Source organism: Syngnathus scovelli, chromosome 4 (assembly GCF_024217435.2).
Source record: "Syngnathus scovelli strain Florida chromosome 4, RoL_Ssco_1.2, whole genome shotgun sequence".
NCBI lineage: Eukaryota > Metazoa > Chordata > Actinopteri > Syngnathiformes > Syngnathidae > Syngnathus > Syngnathus scovelli.
The window spans coordinates 9,608,915-9,630,231 of NC_090850.1; the positions used below are offsets into that span (position 1 = coordinate 9,608,915).

Below are 21,317 nucleotides of genomic sequence, written 5' to 3' on the forward strand. Positions count from 1 at the left end.
CTCGACGCCTCTCACCGTGGGCAACTCCAGAGTGGAAGAGAGTCCAGCCCCTCTCGAGAGGGCTTGTACCGGAACCCAAACTGTGTGTGGAGGCTAGTCCGACTATATCTAGTCGGAATCTTTCTGCCTCGCACACCAGCTCGGGCTCCTTTCCAGCCAGAGAGGTGACATTCCATGTCCCAAGAGCCAGCTTCTGCAGCCGGGGATCAGACCGCCAAGGTCCCCGCCTTTGGCTGCCGCCCAGCTCACATTGCACCCGACCCCTTCGGCCCCTCCCACAGGTGGTGAGCCCGTGGGAAGGGGGACCCACGTTTCCATTTCGGGCTATGCCCGGCCGGGCCCCATGGGCGAAGGCCCGGCCACCAGACGCTCGCCTTCGAGCCCCGCCTCCAGGCCTGGCTCCAGAGGGAGGCCCCGGTGACCCGCGTCCGGGCGAGGGAAAACTAAGTCCATTTATATCACTCATCATAAGGGGCTTGTGAGCCGTGCTTTGTCTGGCCCCTCACCTAGGACCCGTTTGCCATGGGTGACCCTACCAGGGGCATGAAGCCCCCGACAACATGGCTCCTAGGATCATAGGGGCACGCAAACCCCTCCACCACGATAAGGTGACGACTCGCGGAGGGGATGTTTTTTTTCACAAATTTTTACTTGATCATTAAGACATCACTTACTTACAAGTATAGTTGACCACTTCTCATGTTATTTTTAGTATAGTTGATCACTTCACATGCTTTTATATCTTTATCTTGAACATATTCAAAACATGAAAAATAGAGAAAACATCAAATAAAGCAATTAACACTTTAAAGCACCATATCCAAGTCCACTGTCTGCTGTATGTACACTGGCTACATTTTTGCTCCTCTTATATTTATTATTATTGTTTATTATTATTTGTTTGTTTATCATTTATTCAACACTCTTATTTATTCATTGTTTGTGCCTTCTTGGTTTTTTTTGTGTTGCTTGTATGCATATGTGTACTATCTCACCGAGGGATAGTGGGAACGTAATTTCAATCTCTTTGTGTGTCTTGGTATATGAAAAAAAATCGACGATAAAGCAGACTTTGGCAAAACAACCAAATAAACAAAACAAAAAACTACATCTGAAAAAAATTATATTTTCAGACGAAACTGGATGAGGGCGCTCTAAATTTCACCGTTGGCCGTGGCTCATCAACTGGGTGGGCTTAAGAAAAATGACACCAAAAAGAAACTCATATTTTGCAGGTTACAAACTTCAAGTTGTAAAATATGCAGCTGAAAGAAAGTAATCGAGCAGCAGAAAGAAAGTTTGGGGAACCGTGATGTCCCAAGGGATTACTATTTCAAGTGACGTCACGTGGCACGGCGCGGCACGGCGCGGCGGTTGTTTACATAAAGGACAAACGTACCCACGTAAGGACTACCGGCATCATTAGCGGTGATCATTTCTAAGTGACACGGAGGACAAAGAGTTTGAAGGAATTAAGGATTTGGAGTGACATAGAAGGTTTGAAAAACTGTTATGGCTTTTACGCACGCCCGGTCCTACTCTACTGAGTCGGGGGCCGGCGCTCGGCCGAGTGGCTGTCCGCGAACGGTGCATGGGGCTCGGACATGGCCATTACGCACGCCCGATCCTATGCCATGGAGCTCTCGTGTCTGGAAGTCCACGCCGCCACACGCTTGGAAGTTTGTTTTGTTTAATAAAGAGCCGTTTGCCAAACCCACGTCTATCCTTGTACTTTGTTAACGCTACAATATAGTTATATACTAGATCTGTGGAATAAAGACGAGGCTGATGTCAGGGCGCACGCACCGCGATGTTGACAAAGGACGAGGAATTTGATAGATGGATTTAATGGATTTAAAGTGCACGGATGGTTTGATAATCCATCCATCCATCCATCCATCCATCCATCCATCCATCCATCCATCCATCCATCCATCCATCTTCTTCCGCTTATCCGGGGTCGGGTCGCGGGGGCAGCAGCTTTAGGAGGGACTCCCAGACTTCCCTCTCCCCAGCTCATCCCAGGGGATCCCAAGGTGTTCCCAGGCCAGCTGAGAGACATAGTCTCTCCAGCGCGTCCTGGGTCGTCCCCGGGGTCTCTACCGGTGGGACATGCTTGGAACACCTCCCCAGGGAGGCGTCCAGGAGGCATCTTGATAAGATGCCCGAGCCACCTCATCTGGCTCCTCTCAACGTGGAGGAGTAGCGACTCTACTCCGAGTCTCTCCCGGATGACCGAGCTTCTCACCCTATCTCTAAGGGAGAGCCCGGACATCCTGCGGAGAAAACTCATTTCGGCCGCTTGTATTCGGGATCTCGTTCTTTCGGTCACGACCCATAGCTCGTGACCATAGGTGAGGGTAGGAGCGCAAATCGACCGGTAAATTGAGAGCTTTGCCTTTTGGCTCAGCTCTCTCTTTACCACAACGGACCGGTACAGGGTCCGCATTACTGCCGACGCTGCACCGATCCGCCTGTCGATCTCGCGCTCCATCCTCCCCTCACTTGTGAACAAGACTCCAAGATACTTGTACTCCTCCACTTGGGGCAGGATCTCATCCCCGATCTGGAGAGAGCATTCCACCCTTTTCCGATCCAGGACCATGGACTCGGATTTGGAGGTGCTGACCCTCATCCCGACCGCTTCACACTCGGCTGCGAACCGTTCCAGCGAGAGCTGGAGATCACAGCCTGAAGAAGCCAACAGAACCACGTCATCTGCAAAAAGCAGAGACGCGATGCTGAGGTCCCCAAACCAGACCCCCTCAACACTTCGGCTGCGCCTAGAAATTCTGTCCATAAAAATTATCAACAGAATCGGTGACAAAGGGCAGCCTTGGCGGAGTCCAACCCTCACTGGGAACGAATCCGACTTACTGCCGGAAATGCAGACCGAACTCTGGCATCGGTGATACAGGGACCGAACCGCCCTTATCAGTTGGCTCGGCACCCCGTACTCCCGAAGCACCCTCCACAGAACCTCCCAAGGGACACGGTCGAATGCCTTCTCCAAGTCCACAAAACACATGTGGACTGGTTGGGCGAACTCCCATGCACCCTCGAGGATCCTGCCGAGGGTGTAGAGCTGGTCCACTGTTCCACGGCCAGGACGAAAGCCACACTGCTCCTCCTGAATCCGAGGTTCGACCTCCCGACGGACCCTCCTCTCCAGCACCCCTGAATAGACCTTACCGGGGAGGCTGAGGAGTGTGATTCCCCTGTAATTGGAACACACCCTCCGTTCCCCCTTCTTAAAGAGGGGAACCACCACCCCAGTCTGCCAATCCAGAGGCACTGTCCCCGATGTCCACTCAATGTTGTAGAGGCGTGTCAGCCATGACAGCCCCACAACATCCAGAGCCTTTAAGAATTCCGGGCGGATCTCATCCACCCCCGGGGCCTTGCCACCAAGGAGTTTTTTAACTACCTCGGTGACTTCGACCCCAGAGATTGGAGAATCTGCCTCAGAGTCTCCAGGCCCTGCTTCCTCAATGGAAGGCGATTAGGTGGAATTGAGGAGGTCTTCGAAGTATTCTCCCCACCGACTCACGACGTCCCGAGTCGAGGTCAGCAGCACGCCATCCCCACTGTAAACAGTGTTGAAGTTGCACTGCTTCCCCCTCCTGAGACGCCGGATGGTGGACCAGAATTTCATCGAAGCCGTCCGGAAGTCATTCTCCATGGCCTCACCAAACTCCTCCCACGCCCGGGTTTTTGCCTCAGCAACCGCCGAAGCCGCGTTCCGCTTGGCCATCTGTCAGCTGCCTCCGGAGTCCCGCAGGCCAAAACGGCCCGATAGGACTCCTTCTTCAGCTTGACGGCATCCCTTTACCGCCGGTGTCCACCAGCGGGTTCGGGGATTGCCGCCACGACAGGCACCAACGACCTTACGGCCACAGCTTCGGTCGGCCGCCTCAACAATGGAGGCGCGGAACATGGTCCACTCAGACTCAATGTCCCCCGCCTCCCCCGGGACGTGGGAAAAGCTCTGCCGGAGGTGGGAGTTGAAGCTCTTCCTGACAGGAGATTCTGCCAGACGTTCCCAGCAGACCCTCACAGAGCGTTTGGGTCTGCCAGGTCGGACCGGCATCTTCCCCCACCATCGGAGCCAACCCACCACCAGGTGGTGATCAGTTGACAGCTCCGCCCCTCTCTTCACCCGAGTGTCCAAAACATGCGGCCACAAATCCGATGACACGACTACAAAGTCGATCATCAAGCTGCGGCCTAGGGTGTCCTGGTGCCAAGTGCACACATGGACACCCTTATGTTTGAACATGGTGTTCATTATTGAAAATCCGTGTCGAGCACAGAGGTCCAATAATAGAACACCACTCGGGTTCAGATCGGGGGGGGGGCGTTCCTCCCAATCAAGCCCTTCCATGTCTCACTGTCATTGCCCATGTGAGCATTGAAGTCACCCAGTAGAACGATGGAGTCCCCCGAAGGAGCGCTCTCCAGCACTTCCTCCAGGGACTCCAAGAAGGGTGGGTACTCTGAGCTGCCGTTTGGTGCATAGACACAAACAACAGTCAGGATCCGTCCCCCCACCCGAAGGCGGAGGGAGGCTACCCTCTCGTTCACCGGGTGTCATTTGCAGGCACCCAGCCGGGGGGCAATAAGTATACCCACACCTGCTCGACGCCTCTCACCGTGGGCAACTCCAGAGTGGAAGAGAGTCCAGCCCCTCTCCAGAGGGCTTGTACCGGAACCCAAACTGTGCGTGGAGGCTCCTCCGACTACATCTAGTCGGAATTTTTCTGCCTCGCACACCAGCTCGGGCTCCTTTCCAGCCAGAGAGGTGACATTCCATGTCCCAAGAGCCAGCTTCTGCAGCCGGGGATCAGACCGCCAAGGTCCCTGCCTTTGGCCGCCGCCCAGCTCACACTGCACCCAACCCCTTTGGCCCCTCCCACAGGTGGTGAGCCCATGGGAAGGGGGACCCACGTTTCCTTTTCGGGCTGTGCCCGGCCGGGCCCCATGGGCGAAGGCCCGGCCACCAGACGCTCGCCTTCGAGCCCCGCCTCCAGGCCTGGCTCCAGAGGGGGGCCCCGGTGACCCGCGTCCGGGCGAGGGAAAACGAAGTCCATTTATTTTACTCGTCATCAGGGGCTTCTGTGAGCCGTGCTTTGTCTGGCCCCTCACCTAGGACCCGTTTGCCATGGGTGACCCTACCAGGGGCATGAAGCCCCCGACAACATGGCTCCTAGGATCATAGGGGCACGCAAACCCCTCCACCACGGTAAGGTGACGACTCACGGAGGGGTGGTTTGATAATGTTATTGCTTATATTGTAGTTATTTAAAATATAGTTTATCTATCGTTATATGAGCCTGTGGAATATTTTGAAGTGCAAGCGCCCTCAGCCGCGCGTACCCATTGTTGACAAAGAACGATCGATGGATTTAATGAATTGGAGTGACACCGATGATTTTAGAAACGTGTTATTCATGTAATCGTTTTCTTTAATAACTCTATATGTTACGTCAGGCCCATTCTCAGCTCTCCGTTTGTGTTTGTCACGTTAGCATACCTATCGTTTAGCCTGTTGGTATCGTATTGAACGATCGATGGATTTAATGAATTGGAGTGACACCGATGGTTTTATAAACATGTTATTTATGTAATAGTTGTCCTAAATCACTCTATATGTTACGTCAGGCCCGTTCTCAGCTCCTCGTTTGTGTTTGTCACGTTAGCATACCTATCATCTAGCCTGTTGCTATCGTATCGAACGATCGATGGATTTAATGAATTGGAGTGACACCGATGGTTTTATAAACATGTTATTCATGTAATAGTTGTCCTTAATCACTCTATATGTTACGTCAGGCCCGTTCTCAGCTCTTTGTTTGTGTTTGTCACGTTAGCATACCTATCGTTTAGCCTGTTGTTGCTATCGCTTAGCCTGTTGTTGCTCGTTCATGACTGTTTTTGGTGTGGGATTTTGTCGAATAAATTGCCCCCCAAAATGCGACTTGTACTCCGGAGCAAGTTATATATGTTTTTTTTCACTTTTTGGGGCATTTTATGGCTGGTGCGACTTATACTCCGGAGCGACCTATAGTCCGGAAAATACGGTATTACAAAAAAAGTCATTTGTGACGGTCCTACAGCAACCGATGAAAAACCAAACATAATGGTTGCAATTTCGAGCCTTCAGTAACTCATTATATACCCTCAATAGATTCCTCTAACTTGTTACTTTTGTTATACATAACCCCAACACTAACGCTAAGGCATAAAAATCCTGCCTGTTAATGTAATATGAAACAACTCATTCAAAGAAATTGTTCTCTCCTTCATGTTATGGTGATTTGTTAACTGTTTTTAGTTGATACCTTGAAGCAGGGCTTCTCTGTAGTTCGTCCTACCATCTGCCCACTGTCCGCTCTCATTAATGTGCCGCTTTTCTGTTTGGGTAAAAGCAAGCAGCTCCACTTTATTTTCAAGACTGTAATTACTGATCTAATTTTGCCTCATAATTGCTTCATGGCAATGACATGTATATTTACTCGTAGCCTTGTACCCTTGTTCACATCGTGGAACCAGGTTGACAACCAGAGGAATAATTCACATAGAAGAGCCACTTTCATCAGCCTGCTTGTCTTTTGTGCTTTAGCCTATTGCCACATCAAAGCTACAGTAGTCTTCCTCTCAGCTGGAAACATGAATACATGCATAAATGCATGTTTTTTTGATACCGCGAAAGGTACATGTGCCAGTGAATAGGTGGACTTTAACAGCAGAATGTATTTCTTTTAAATTGATATTGATTTGGTACACTCACTTTAAAAGAGTGGTGTGATATGACCACATTTTCTTATCTCATTATTCTTGCTGGAAATCTCGATAGCGATACAATAACAATATTACTATGGGTTCAGCACTGCAAAGTGCAGTGGGATGAGATGGAACCAATGTATTTGTTCAGTTAAATATTAAAAATTCCAGGATCTCATTCCTTATTACACACATGTTGTGAGGTGCCCAGATAAAGGGGCTGTTAAGGAGTGCTGGCGAACATGACACAGTTCATAACCTACGAATGTGACACAAAACCTATTTCCCAGAAGTTACATAAAATTTGCAACGATTAGTAATTGCAGAAGACCTATAAAGCTCTTTATCCACATCATACATTGCCAAAAACGTTTTAAAACGGCAGACTTTCTATTATTTGAAAAGGTATTAAACCATGAAACCGTAATCATATGCTGCTGCAAAGAAGACAAAGTAGAACAAAGCAAAGAAGAAAACAGAAAATAAATGGCAAAGAAAACCCGAGACGTAGTGTTTGTTTTTGGCTCTGATCATTAAAACTCATGGAATTGTTTAGCGATATTGACGTTGATTGGTTCGTTACAAACCATCCATCCACCGATAAATAAAAATGAACACACCACCCCTAATCTTCACATGTATACCTTTATATCTTCAAAGGATCCTCCAGTACTTCCTGCGGGACAGTTCAGCGAGATTTTTGTTCACTTCGTTACTCAGTGGTAAGTCTAGTTTTTAACAAGATGTCATTGTTGTCATCGGAATGTATTCACCTCTACTTCACAGTCTCATAAATATTTTCACTGTCCACACAACGTTGCCCTGAGGGACTTATTTTGTCTTTGAGGATACGTATTAATTTGTTTTATCTAAATAACTAACTATTGCCGTATCAACTTAGCCTTGCAACAGACTGAATGGACTTTTTTATGGATTTTAGCAAAAACCATACAGTACATATCTTATATTGAATACATTTTGACTCTCTGCTCTTTCAGTATGAGACGACAACCCAAAGAGAGACCTGCCCCCAATAACTTAATGGTAAGTAAAACCAATTTGTTCAAGCAGTTGTAACCTTCGAAATAATCATCACATTGAGAATCTGTGTATACAGTGTCATCATATTCTTGCGCATTTCAATTAAATGAAGTTTTATCTGCGTAGCTTTTGTCTACAGTTGTACTTTTTGTAAAGTTGCAGAGTTCGCGGTCAAGCACATTTAAAATTCTACTAATGAGTAAAAATAACGTGAATGAACTTTCATGTAATGAAAAAAAGCCACAAAGATCTGTGGAAAACCTTGAGACTGGTTGAAGGTGCACTTCAGCAGTAATTCATTAAATTGGCACTTTGTTGATTCCAGCTAAGTACTGTTCAAGAGTTAATCAAATCTATTGTGACCATTTTTAGCATACAAGCTTCTGTGCCTGTTCGTATTTGAGGATTATGCTTCATAGGGGCTAGGCGATCTAACCAAAAAGTATATCACAATATATACAAGTGAAAGTACTGGTATTTCTTATTGGTCAATATCAGTATATGTTGAAAATTTTTATTTTTTTCTATATTATATAGCGCTGAAATAAAAAGGCTGAATTTGGGATGTTTCATTTTAACACTTATTGTTTCATAAGAAATCAACGCAAACATGAAAAAGTCAAATGAAGTGGTCAATATAAAAATTGAAGCAACACGTTTTTAAACATAATGATTATTAAAGTAATAAGCCTGGGTGATATGGCTGAAAATATTAATATTTTTTTCTTTTTTTTTTGCCTATTTAAAATAATAAAAACATCAAATTTTGTGTACATTATAGTTTAATGGGCAAAGTTACTCCTCTAGCAGTGCACCGTAAATGCTTATTTGCGGAAGATGCTACCCCAAAGTAGTATTGTTTGCTTCATTCAATATTCAGACAAAGTGATGTCAGACCCACAGTAGCGGTTTTGCTGGCTGAAACAACACCATTGTCATCCCTGCACGCGCAGATGATGAGTGCCCTAAAAAATAGATGGAATATGTTTAACATACAAGTTATTATATTAAACAAATTTATTTCTTAATTCATATAAGTGCAGATGTGATTAAATTTATTGATATCCTAAAAAGCATTCAATACATCATATTATATTTGGCATTCATCTTTCCCCTTGCTTCCCAAAGTTGTTTCACAGCCTAGTCTCTAATGTATGACACTTCTGTGCATGGCGTTCTCTGCGCCGCAAGACTGTTATTTGTACTAACCACCTTTAAAGCGGAGAGACATTTTCCTCTCTGTTTTAAGGCCAAGGACAAGCGACAGTTGGGTCCTCGGAGAGTTTTGGGGTGAAGTTTTACGTTGTGAGAACAGAGCATCAAAGGGTGTAAATGTGGAGCTGCTAACAGATAGCAAGTTTGCAGTCTGACACCATAGAGGGCTAAATGGAAACCATGGTCTGACACTCATCGGAAGTGAATGTCTCATGACAAAGAGGGTGTTCTTAGCAGCTCTTCTTAGGCAAATGTTAGGTTTTGGATGTACTAGTTCTCGTGGCAGCTTGATCATCATTTGAACAAATAATACCTCTATCGACATCACTTCATCCAAAACAAGTTGAATCAGGTTGTGTTGAGCCAAAAGGTAAAGCTCTGAATTTACTCTGCTCCTCTGCCTTGAGAGGAGCTCGATGAAGTGGCTCGGGCATCCTTTTAGGATGAGTCTTAGACGCCTTCCTGGTGAGCTGGTAGCAGGCCCCTGGGACAACCCAAGACACGCTGGAGAACCAATGTCTCCTGGCAAGCCTGGGAATGCCTCAGGGATCGCCCTGGAAGATCTGAACAAAGTGAATGTGGAAAGGAAAGTCTGTTCTTCTCTGCTGAAGCTACTGCCCGCTTGACCTGTCTTCTGATAAGTGGAAGTAAATGGATAGATGGACAGCATCATTAATAAACACGTTGGATATTTAGAAATGTACCTAATTCTTTTGTTGTTGGCTTTTGCCCTGTCAGCTGTCTCTATATCATCTACTTTTCCCCTTACCTGTATTTTTGTCTTCCTTGAGGCATGTTCTTTCATTCTCCCCGCTATGAGCCAAGAGATGTAAGGTCATGGATGCCTGCCTTTGTAATGCCAGCCTGCTGATTATCTCTGTCTTCCTCTCTCTCCTGCCTCATTCCCCCTTTCTTGCACACTTCTTACTCTGCTTTCCCATTCCACCAGCCTCCTGAGTCCATTAAAACTCTTTTACCTATTCTATCTGTATGTTAATGTGCCAAACGGCATCGACCTGTTTTGCTTGTGCTGCCGTTTGCCTTTAGTTTTTATCTTAGCTACTCCTTTCTACTGGAAGGCAAACGTACCAAATAATAACACAGGTAGATATGCTGAGCTAATCAACATGCTTGTAGGAATAATAGCATTTCAACCCTATGAGGACCAGGTTTTGCAGTTTTGCTCTGAAAAGAGACTGCTTTTCTGTTCCTCGTGAACTTGTAACTTATGGACTGAAGTTGGACAGTGAAAATATTGTCTTTTTGTTGACCATAGGTTTAAATTAGGTCGACTCGATCAAATTGAATCAGTCGTCATTTTTCTGGTTTAAAAGATAACTAACTCTACCTAGTATTTGTACAAATCTTAAGCTTTTGTAGTGAACATGTGATAAGCCATCTCAGATGAAAGTGAGTGTTTTTCTCTCCTTATACTTATGCATTTTTTATTGTGGACACACTATACTGTCGTCATAAGTTAATGACGTTGCGCAGTTGAGGAGACTTTTCATTGGCCTCTCTCCAGGAGCTTAGTTGGTAGGATTTAATGATCACCTATCATGTTTGACATTTCTTGCTTTTGCTCCTTAACTGACTATCCTATGTTGGTCCAAAAGTGTGAAACATATGTGACAAATAAGTAAAACAAAAATAAACAAAGCAACAAATAATTACACAGAATAACTAAAATCTAAATGCAACAGGAAATGAAAATAACAAAAACTAAACAAAACAGCAAATGAAAATCACAAAATACCTAAACAATACAAGAAAACAAAACAGCAAATAAAAAACAAAACAAATAACTAAACAAAAATTTAGAAATAAAAAATATAAACTATATAAAAATGAACCTACTAACCTATATAATTAACCTACTGGAAGTGTTTTATGTTGCTGCATTTAGCTGTTTGTTGTTTTGTTTAGTGGTTGTTATTTTCATTTGCTCTTTTTTATTAAGGTCATTATTTGTTGTGTTTTGCACTCCAGGGCTTCCATATTTCCCCCTGCCTCTTTTGCTTAAAAAAAGAAATCCACATTTTAAAATGACCTTATTTCACATTTATCAGACTTCAGTGGTCTGAATATTTTGTCCATGTGCATGTTTTTGTCCATGAAGGCCAGAAAAACAAGTGCAAGCATTCAACACAGTTACATTATTTGATTGGGATTTGATTGACATGTCATCCCCCCTGCTCAGCCTCATCATCCCTAATTCCCTAGCCAGTAGCCTTCACACAGCCTTTTAGCACCCTTGTCAATGCAGCCCCCCTATTCTGCTTCTCTATTCAAAGGCGTGCACAGACACATTCAACCTCAGAGACACCAGATGAGCCCCTCTAGTTTCCACAAAAGAATCCCTCCCATGTCGCTCTGTCTCCAAATTAACACATATATGCAGACATAAAATACAGTACATATATCTCATTTTCTCAGCTGTATTTTTTAAATCAACTGAACTCTAATTTTGCCTTAGTTATCTGTCTGCGTAAAACATGTTAGGAAACTATTCCTCACATAGCAGTCTATTTAAAATGTACCTCCGGAGATCCCAAATTGAGGTCTTGATGGAGAAAGGGAGTGATATCACACCACTTGCTATTGAGTGATATGCCAGATCGCTTGGATATGGATGGTAATCTTTTCTTTTCTTTATGTGGCGCATAATCAGCCTCTCAATATGGGGATCTCTGGAGGTACATTTTAAGTTAATCATGTAATGTTTAAACGACTAAATATTTAGTACATAGTGTAATGCCATATTACCTGCATCTGAGGTCAGCATATCATTGCACCTAATTTGGGTTCCTCATGTGTGTTGTCGGATGTCTTCTTCCACCCTGAACTTTCCTGTCAGCACCTTGACTCCAAAATGCTTTCACGTTTGACCCATGGGTTTTTGTTGACAAATATCCCATTCACACATACTGGTGTGCTGCACTGTGGCACTCATGCATAGTTGGTCACGCCATTGAAGCGTCATTCAAGTCCCATCGCCAGTCAACTTTTCTCCATAGTTGTCTGAAGCCGACAGTTTTCTTTTAGTTATATACAACTCAGATGAAACTTGATTTTGCACGTTAGTGGGAAGATACCATAATCTCTATTAACAGGCAAAGTTATGGTGTGATTACAGTAAATATTTGCATGAAAACACTTCTGAATCTGTATATGTATAACATACACTACCAAATAATTTGACATAGCTTCTTATTCAGTAGCACTAGAAAGTGTGTCTCATTTCCTTGCTTGCAAACCAACTGATACAAAAACAGTCATTACTGCTTTCTCTTTGCACTTTAGGGAGATTACTGTTGGAATTGTAAAAATCATTGCCCAAGTTCTATTCCTTTTAACCGGAGATCTACAGAATGAGTGCAAGGGAATTTCTATCCCTCAGTTTCATCACCCTCATCTGTGTTGAGTTATCTTTCAAATCTATTCCAATGAGGCAAAGATGAGTCTTTTGTTATACTTGCCTCAGTTATTTTAAAATTTCAGTAGCATATTAATCATACTGCCTTATAAAATAGCATTATATCCATTTAACATACCTCTTTTAAGACCTTAATTATTTAAATAGTTAAGTAGAATTTCCCCAGTGTTTGGGTTATTTGTATTGCCGTACGGTGCTTGTAAATGATTATTCTTGTTTTGATGTGGTAATTAATGTGACACTTCAGAGTAATTTCCTCCCATCTCAACTATCATATGTGCAAAATAACCTATGCTGATCTAAAGAGTACCTGTCTGCGGCTCTTCCAGTGTTGTCACGATACCAACATTTTGACTTTGACATTATACGTGCATAGAGTATCTTGATACTTGATCGCAAACGCTGATATAGCAGTGGAGCGTTTCATAGATCCACACTTTGACATCTAAAACGAGAGATATAAAACACATTTCCCAACAGTTTGTAATGAGACATTTAATATGGATCTCAGCCAAGGCCAATTGTGCCAAAGCCAGACTAAAGAGATAACGCAGGTCAACAGCAAATATGTTGTCTGAGTTTTTTCAGCTGATTTAGGATGAATCTGATGCGCTGAATCCTAAAATCACATTGGTTTTGCTCAATCATGTCAAGTTTTTGAGATATGGCCACGTGTGCTTACCATGCATATTTCGGAATTAAACTTGGTGACCAGGATAAAGCCTGGGCACCACACATAGTGTGCAAGGCATGCACTGAGACTCTGCGTGGATGGACCAATGGCAAGAGGAGTCTGAAATTTGGGATTCCTATGGTTTGGAGGGAGCCGACAAACCATGTCACTGACTGCTACTTCTGTGCTGTTGATGTGACCGGTATCAACAGAAAGAACCGAGGAAGCCTCAAGTATCCTGATCTTCAATCAGCACGTCGTCCTGTAGCTCATTGTGATGAAATGAGCCAGTGCCTATCTGCGGAGAACTTCCTGACATTAGTGACGAAGATGTTTCCAGTGTTGAAGAACATGAAGAATAAGCAGAAGTGGTTTTTGAAGATGATGCTCGACATCCATTTTCCCAAAACGAGTTGAATGATCTAGTTCGCGACCTCAGCTTGTCAAAGGACAACCGAACTGTTGGCATCTAGATTGAAAGAAAAAAAACTACTCTCTAACAGTGCTCGTATCAGTTTCTACCACAATAGGCATCGAGAGTATCTCAGTTTTTTCTCTGAGGAGAAGGACTTGGTGTACTGTGCAGATATTGCCCAGCTTCTGCTAACGCTTGGTGTGTCACAGTACGAACCCAAAGATTGGAGACTCTTCATTGACAGCTGTAAGGGATCACTGAAATGTGTTCTGTTACACAACGGCAACCTGTTTGCCTCTGTACCTATCGCCCACTCAACTACGCTGAAGGAGAAGTATGAAGCAGTGAAGTACGTACTGGAGAAAATTGGCTATGATCGGCATAAGTGGTTTATTTGTGTTGACCTGAAGATGGTGAACTTTTTGTTGGGACAACAGTCTGGCTTCACCAAGTACCCATGTTTTTTGTGCATTTGGGATAGTAGAGACCATGCTCAGCATTACACGAAGAAGGACTGGCCTGTGCGGGAGGAATTGGTGCCTTGTAAGGAGAGGAACGTCATCAACGACCCTCTGGTGGACAGAGACAGAATACTCTTCCCACCTCTGCACATCAAACTTGGCTTAATCAAACAGTTCACCAAGGCTCTGGACAAGGATGGTGACCGTTTCACTTACTTGTGCCAAGCTTTTCCAGGATTACCCATGGAAAAGTTGAAAGCTGGCATCTTTGACGGTCCTCAGATCCGTGAGCTCATCAGAGATCCAGAGTTCGAAAATTTAATGAACGAAGTGGAACTGGAAGCTTGGAAGGCATTTGTTCTGGTAGTGAAAAACTGTGATTTTGTCACGAGATCTGATTTTTTTCAAATCAATTTGGCACAAAAACCTGACCTGATGGAGACAAATGGATGTTATTTCCTGATTCAGCAGCGCAAAGCTACCCTAAATCAGTTGTAAAAATCAAGACAACATTCAAAAAGTAAAAAATTGTTGCCCAGCTTTTATGATTTTTTTTTTTGTTAGGGTGTGTTTAAACTGACCAGCCACAGGGTTGTTTTTTCTAATTGTACAACCAGAGGCCCCATGCAAAATTAATGGGCGGCTTCGATTCACTTGCTGTCATTTACAAATTCATCCTTTGTTAACTTTTGACCTCTGACCACCCTTAACAAGAACTGTGTAGTCTTTCAGATGAGAGTGGTGATTGTTGTCATTGAGACATCACATACCACATCTGTGTTTGACTTGGTAAGCTTTTGCAATTGTGGAGGTCAACACTGTAGCAGCATGTGAAGATGTACCAAAGATAGACATTTTCTAATTATGTGCTGTTACTAAACTATTTCACCGCCTGTCAAGCAGATCAATAAAGCCAATAATCACAAACGTCCTGACAAGACATTATGATAATAAAGTGTAATCTGTTGGTCTTAAATATTTAACAACATCTTGTCATCTTCCACTTTGATTTATTGAGGGATATTTTTATTATTATGTGCACTTACAAGCTGTTAATAGTAAAAATGATCATAAAAGATATTGCACATTGAGAGTGAAACAACATCGGAAAGAAAAAAAGTGTATTTTTATTGTTCCTCCTGTTCATTTAAGCATCAATGTATTATTCTGTCACCACCAGGAAGAAGTATTGGAAGTAATTTATTTATGGGGAAAAATAACTGAGCAAAAATATTGTAGAATGTTTTTTTTTTTTTTTGAATGGATGGATGGATAGATGTGGATATATATCTGTGGACTGAATAATTAGCTGTGTTCTAATGAAAGCATTTGAATACTTTCTGAATGCACTGTAACTGATAAGTCTAGTTGCAGTATACAGCAATCCTATTTATTTATCTCTTTTGCTTCATCCTGTTTTAGGATCATTCCTTCATTGTACAATACAATGACGGAAATGCCGAGGTCGTGTCCATGTGGGTTTGTCGCTGTTTGGAAGCAAGACGAACGCAGCAGGTTCAAGGTCGTAACTTACGCCTTGATGGACCATGATATTCTGAGCCAATGCCTTGACTGCTGCACCGCTTCAAGGTCATGTACTGTATGTCCACCTGCAAATGAGTCATCGGTGAAGGTTGTCAATCACGAAATGTTTGAGCCAATTCCCATCACTTTTGTGCAGTGACAGGAGCTCACTTTCTTTGGACACACTCTTAAGCTTTGCATTCATTATGAAGAACTCTCTGGTGCCGATCGTCTTCTGCTGTCCAACCAGATGAAGGAAGTTGAAAAGGTGATTAGTGCTTGTACGACCTCAACGTTTAAGATTGCAATATTATGCGAGCGATGGTGGTTCTGGCACCCTGCTAAGGTGTCTGCCTGTGGTAGGGGGGGTCACGGCTCAGTGGTTGAGTGGTCGTCTCCTTACCCCAGAGGTTGGAGGTTCAATCCCCAGCCACTGTGATCATGTCCAAGTGTCCTTGAGCAAGACACTGAACCCCCTGTTGCTCCTGATGGCATGTCATCAGTAGATGAATGAGAAACCAGCGTGAAGCGCTTTGATTACCAAAAGGTCAAAAAGCACTATACAGTACTGCCCGTTTACCATGTGTATGCTCCTCTTCCCAGTGGTATCATTTATCGCTTCAGCAGCTATAGTGGTTCTCCACAATGGTTATCTTTCCTGGCAAAATATACCAATTTATAACGGCTTGAGGAGAAGATCAGGTGTCCCAATTCCTTGATAATGACAAGAATCAGGGTGTGCTAAACTATTTCAGCTCTAAACAAGTAGGAAATTTGACTCCTCCCAGCAAAGAATTATTGCACCTTAAGTATTGAACCTACTTATCTTATTCAGATTAACTGATGGTAAACTACTCGATATGAATTTAGGATTGCAGCACAAATCAAAATACCCTTTGCCATGAATATGTCCACAGACGTACTTGACAATCAATAAATAGCTTTTTGTTCTGACAATCGTTGAGCCACTAGAAGTGTATCTCCGGAGATCCCATATTGAGGTCTTGATGGGGAAAGTTTGTAAAGTTTGGTCAATATCCAGTGTTCCCATTTTTATGTCTTGTATTTGCCAAATGGATTCTTTTAGTGCACATCGCCATGTTGGGAACGGACGGTGTCTCAATTCCTCAATTTCAGAGAGGTTGATCATTCACCAGGCATGTTTTAAGAATGATGTATACTCCATTGTAAAATCACAGGCTTTAATTCGTTTTGGACAGCTTCGTTTCCTAAAATGTGCAAAGCCCATGACAGAAATGCCGTTCTCAAAAGAAAGACCAACCTCTGTATTTGCTTTTGGTGCACACACGCATGGAGTGAACAAACAAAACATTCCCCCTCTTATAAACCAAACATTGTTACATTCAAGACACTGCTTTGTTCTGTGGTGTGTCTAAAAATAAAGTTGTAATGTGATCGTACATAATGTTCATGGAGGACATTAATGCAAGTGTACTATACTGGTACTTCTCTTTGAGAACCATGATATGGATTTTCCATGAAAAAAAAAACACAATTTGAAAAAACAAATGTGATATTTGACCATTTCTATATGCTTCAAGATGCCTTCACTGCCCTGAAGACAAGGTAAGAAACGTGGAACAGTAGCACAGATTTTGTCAGGAGTTTGGTCTACTGAATTTCTTGTCCTGCACAGTTGAAACAATGTCTAAAATTTAAAAGTTAAGTTAAAGTTAAAGTCCCAATGATCATCGTCACACACACATCTGGGTGTGGTGAAATTTGTCCTCTGCATTTAACTCATCCCCATGTATTTTGATCCATTCCCTGGGGGAGAGGGGAGCAGTGAGCAGCAGCGGTGCCGCGCTCGGGAATGATTTGGTGATCTAACCCCCCAATTCCAACCCTTAATGCTGAGTGCCAAGCAGGGAGGCAATGGGTCCCATTTTTATAGTCTTTGGTATGACCCGGCCGGGGATTGAACCCACAACCTTCCAGTCTCAGGGTGGACACTCTACCACTAGGCCACTAGGTCAACGTCTTGGTATTTTTTCTGTCATCCCCTAATAAGATGACGCTATGCCAGATCTGATCTTACGATCTTCATACATCGTAATTACATACAAAAAAAATATGAAAGTTTGTAAAGTGGGGCAAATTATACTTAAAAAATATAGACAAAACTGATAATTATTTTTTTTATACTTAATTTGAAGATTTATGGATGTCAATGGGAAAGTAGGGTTGTGTCTTGTGTGCTTCCACAGAGTCACCAATGTGAAAAGACCTTGTTTATTGTACCAGCAGCCAATGAGTCCTTAGGAGCTGGTGAGCATTGTCATAAAGCATTTTGTATTTACCTCAAAAACATATTCAGTTCTTATGAAAGAAATAAAATGAGCTCTGGATTGTAAATGGCAGAGAGAAGGGTTCCTATTAAAGTGATGTTAAAAGTTGTTTAATGCGTTCAGGGTTGCGACCTCATAGCTTCATTCCCCAGATGATATTTGCATGTCGTGCCATAGTCACCCAAACCTGTATGCACCTTGCAGGCTGAAATTCACCTTTAATTTGCATTTTGTAATTAATCTGAGTCAACCTTTAGTTAGAAGCAGCCTTTTTGGTAGGTAATTGTTTTCATTAACCTGGGAAGAGGTGCTTAAACCACAAATGTCATAGATTAGAAGATGAGTCCAGATTTTGAGGTGGGGGGGGTGGGGGGGGGGCATTCTATTATACCCTCTACTGTGAGCACTTTTGACTGTTCACTTCTATAGAAAAGATATATAAATCCAATGCATTATTGTCATTACTAAATATTAAATAGTTATTCACTTTAATTTGATGAGTGTTCCATTAATTTGAGTGGGTGAATTCAAACCAAATGTGCTCTGTTCAACACATCGAGATGTAAATACCACAAAATAAAGGCTGGCCTTCTAAACTTTGGTCTCATTCATCTTTTGATCTAAAACTTAAAATGTCTTCAGTATACAGTACATCCATACATAACGAAGAGATTGACCTTGCCATTCTAAAACTTTTTTACTGTGTATATCATCCATATTTGAATAGCTGGAAATACAAGCTGAAATGTCTCATATTCATCTTCTAAATATCCAGCAAAAATAATGAAACTGGCCTTACTCTGCCACTACTTTTGAAGGTGGGTGGCGATGCCTTTTGTAAGCTCTAAATGAAAAGCTTGAATTAAGCATTTATTCTGATGTAGTTTTAACACTATGACCTTCTAGAAGCTTAATTATAGGAGACAAATGATTCATGTCTGTGCTCACTGTTTTTCTTAGAAATACCTTCCAAATATCTATTTTCTCTTATCGAGGATGTCAAGTTCACCAATTTGTTTTGTCACTGCTATAACGTTGTTGTCTTATTTTGATTTCCACGTGGACTTTCAAATGCCATCTTTGTTTTACTTTAAAGCTAGATAAAACGCTGCCTTGTCACCACTGACCTTGGACAGTTTATTTATTCAAGTAGATGTCTGAATACATGCGTGAATCTTCTTTGTTCCGTAACCAAGTTATTATACAGCTGCGTGCTCCGTGGCGGTTCTCGAAGACCCTGACACGCGCACCACCCGCATAGAGTCACTCATTGCTCATTGACTTGTATTACATGTATTTTAAGCTTTTAATCAAGTTCCTCAGCGTGGAGGACAAATTGCATGTTTTGATGTGTCTACCCTTCATGTTACTATCTACAAATTCTCTGATTAAAAATGTAGCACAAAACATAATGATGTTTGTGTATGGGAGTTATTTCTTTGCTGCAATGCAATAAAATGTATGTCCCATGAAATTTTTTCCGAATCTACACACCACTGAAGCTCATGATCGTTAAATTAATGTTATGAGACTATTTGTCTTGTCTTTCCAACCTTCACCCATCCAAACACCAAATGAAAAGGCTCCTTTAAAATGATTTCCAATTGAAAATGTATTGCCAAGATTATTATTACTACAAAGAAATAATCCATGGATTTTCAATTGGACAGTCCACATCTTTGGGGGGGGGGGGTTCTTTTTTCAATTATTGACCATTCTAAAGTGTTGAAAATGGTTTGCCATCTTTGCCGATGCAATGATGATGGTTGAACAAATGAGTTTGGAGGTACATAGTTTTGGCCCATTGCCAGCAACATTTTTAAGTACCAAGACTCATCAATGTATTTTCAAAACCGTTCCTGAACTTTTTTTTTTCAATTGCAATTGGCTGGATCAAATGCTCATGTGGATCATTAGTGGCCCACAGCCAAATGTGCGATACCGCTGGTTTGTGAGAAGTTTTGTATCTGTCTGTTTAATCTAATTTATGAGTTGCAGATGCAAGATTAGATCAACACTGATCTTGATAGTCCAGTATGTAAATATGAAGTTCAAGTCTACTTTAAATATCAAATGGTGCACAGTGCGCTTGCCTCTACAAGTGGTCTTGGGGCAGAAGTATAAATCACTGGTGTGATTTTAAGCGGGCTGCAAACGTACGCGCGCTGCGTGTGCGTGTATGTGCCAACTCCACGCGTAATTTCCCTCAACAGATGATCTATGGGTCTGCTTCAAGTGACCTATAGTGCTAAACATGTCTCAATGAGAATGTGGATGCGCCACGCGATCTCATCTGGTGATATTGAGCGCGCATTGTTTGAAGATGCGTCTTCATTTGGCTCATATTCCCAAATTCCCAGTGATCTCCTTTGAATGGGACGGTGACCTTTTCCACCCCTTCCTCCTTTCCGCGCGTCAGTCCGACTTGATTAGCACGTCAGGCGCGACAATGCGTGGGTGTCCCGCGTCCTGCCATTAGCCACATCCCTTTATCAATGCCCTGTAATTAAAATGTCACCGTTTAATTTTCAAGGCATCGCGTTGCTCTCGGCGGAATCTTTGCTACAATAAAAAAAAAGTGCAATCGAAATGCTCTTTTCACTGGAAAAAAAAAGTCTGAGCAGGGAGGGATCAATAGGGCCTTTAGTCCAAGAGGAGGATTGATTGCGCTCTAAAATGGGATTTATTGGCTCACGCTTTTATAGAGTGCTGATACAACTGTTAATTATAAAACGTTTGGCCCAGTTGCTACTCTTATTAAAGCTGCCCCATCTGATTTATCTTTTTACTCTAGTATGCGTACTTGTAGAAATACACTATGAATGACCACGCCCACTAATGTCCCATTGACTTTAATAACCACTTGCAATGTGATATCGGCTCTAAAAATAACGGAGATGTCCAAGTTGTACCTGGAGAAGCCGGGGCTCGTTGATCACAAAGAAACACAATACTTCTGCTGATGTTGACGTGTTTAGAATTTAATGAAAGCCATTGCACAATTAAAGGATAAAAGTAATCGAAAGTTATTCAATGCAAATTTGCGTAATGATTTTATTTGTATTGCTTGTAGCCTACATAAACAATGATTAATGATAATAATTAGATTGCTCTTGAAGTCATCTTTAAAGAAAAAGTTATTGGAATCATCTCAAACGGGAGAGGTGAGTAAAATGCGTTCGCTTCATCCGCCCCGCGTAAAGTAAACCCTTATCAGCCTGCGTGCTTCCGACGTTAAACCACGCATGCACGCATGAATATTTCACGTTACAGGTTTGTTTGAACAATCGGCCGCCTATCTACTAGGCCCTGCTCGTTTGTATCCAACGGAAATAATAAGGAGCTCGCCGAAAACGACTGCTTAAATGTCGTCCACGTCAGCTCACGTTTCTCGCGGAATAAGCAGCCACAACGGCTTCACTGAGCTGGCCCGTGTAAATAATTAAGAGGAGAGGAATAA

The 21,317-nt window shown here is 42.9% G+C and overlaps 1 protein-coding gene across 2 annotated transcripts in view; it reads left to right on the plus strand.

Annotated features, from left to right (window-relative positions):
* Positions 1-18,453, plus strand: part of map2k5 (mitogen-activated protein kinase kinase 5) — a 46,419-nt gene extending 27,966 nt beyond the window's left edge. Inside the window, exons 20-23 of one of the 2 annotated variants that reach the window (XM_049717735.2) lie at positions 7,444-7,505; positions 7,782-7,827; positions 15,447-15,624; positions 15,706-18,453. In XM_049717735.2, coding sequence (XP_049573692.1) covers positions 7,444-7,505; positions 7,782-7,827; positions 15,447-15,575 — 237 coding nt within the window. In that variant the 3' untranslated portion in view covers positions 15,576-15,624; positions 15,706-18,453. Of the gene's footprint in view, positions 1-7,443; positions 7,506-7,781; positions 7,828-15,446 lie in introns of both variants that reach the window. The other variant, XM_049717734.2, reaches the window with a different exon arrangement.
* Positions 18,454-21,317: the final 2,864 nt, after the last annotated feature.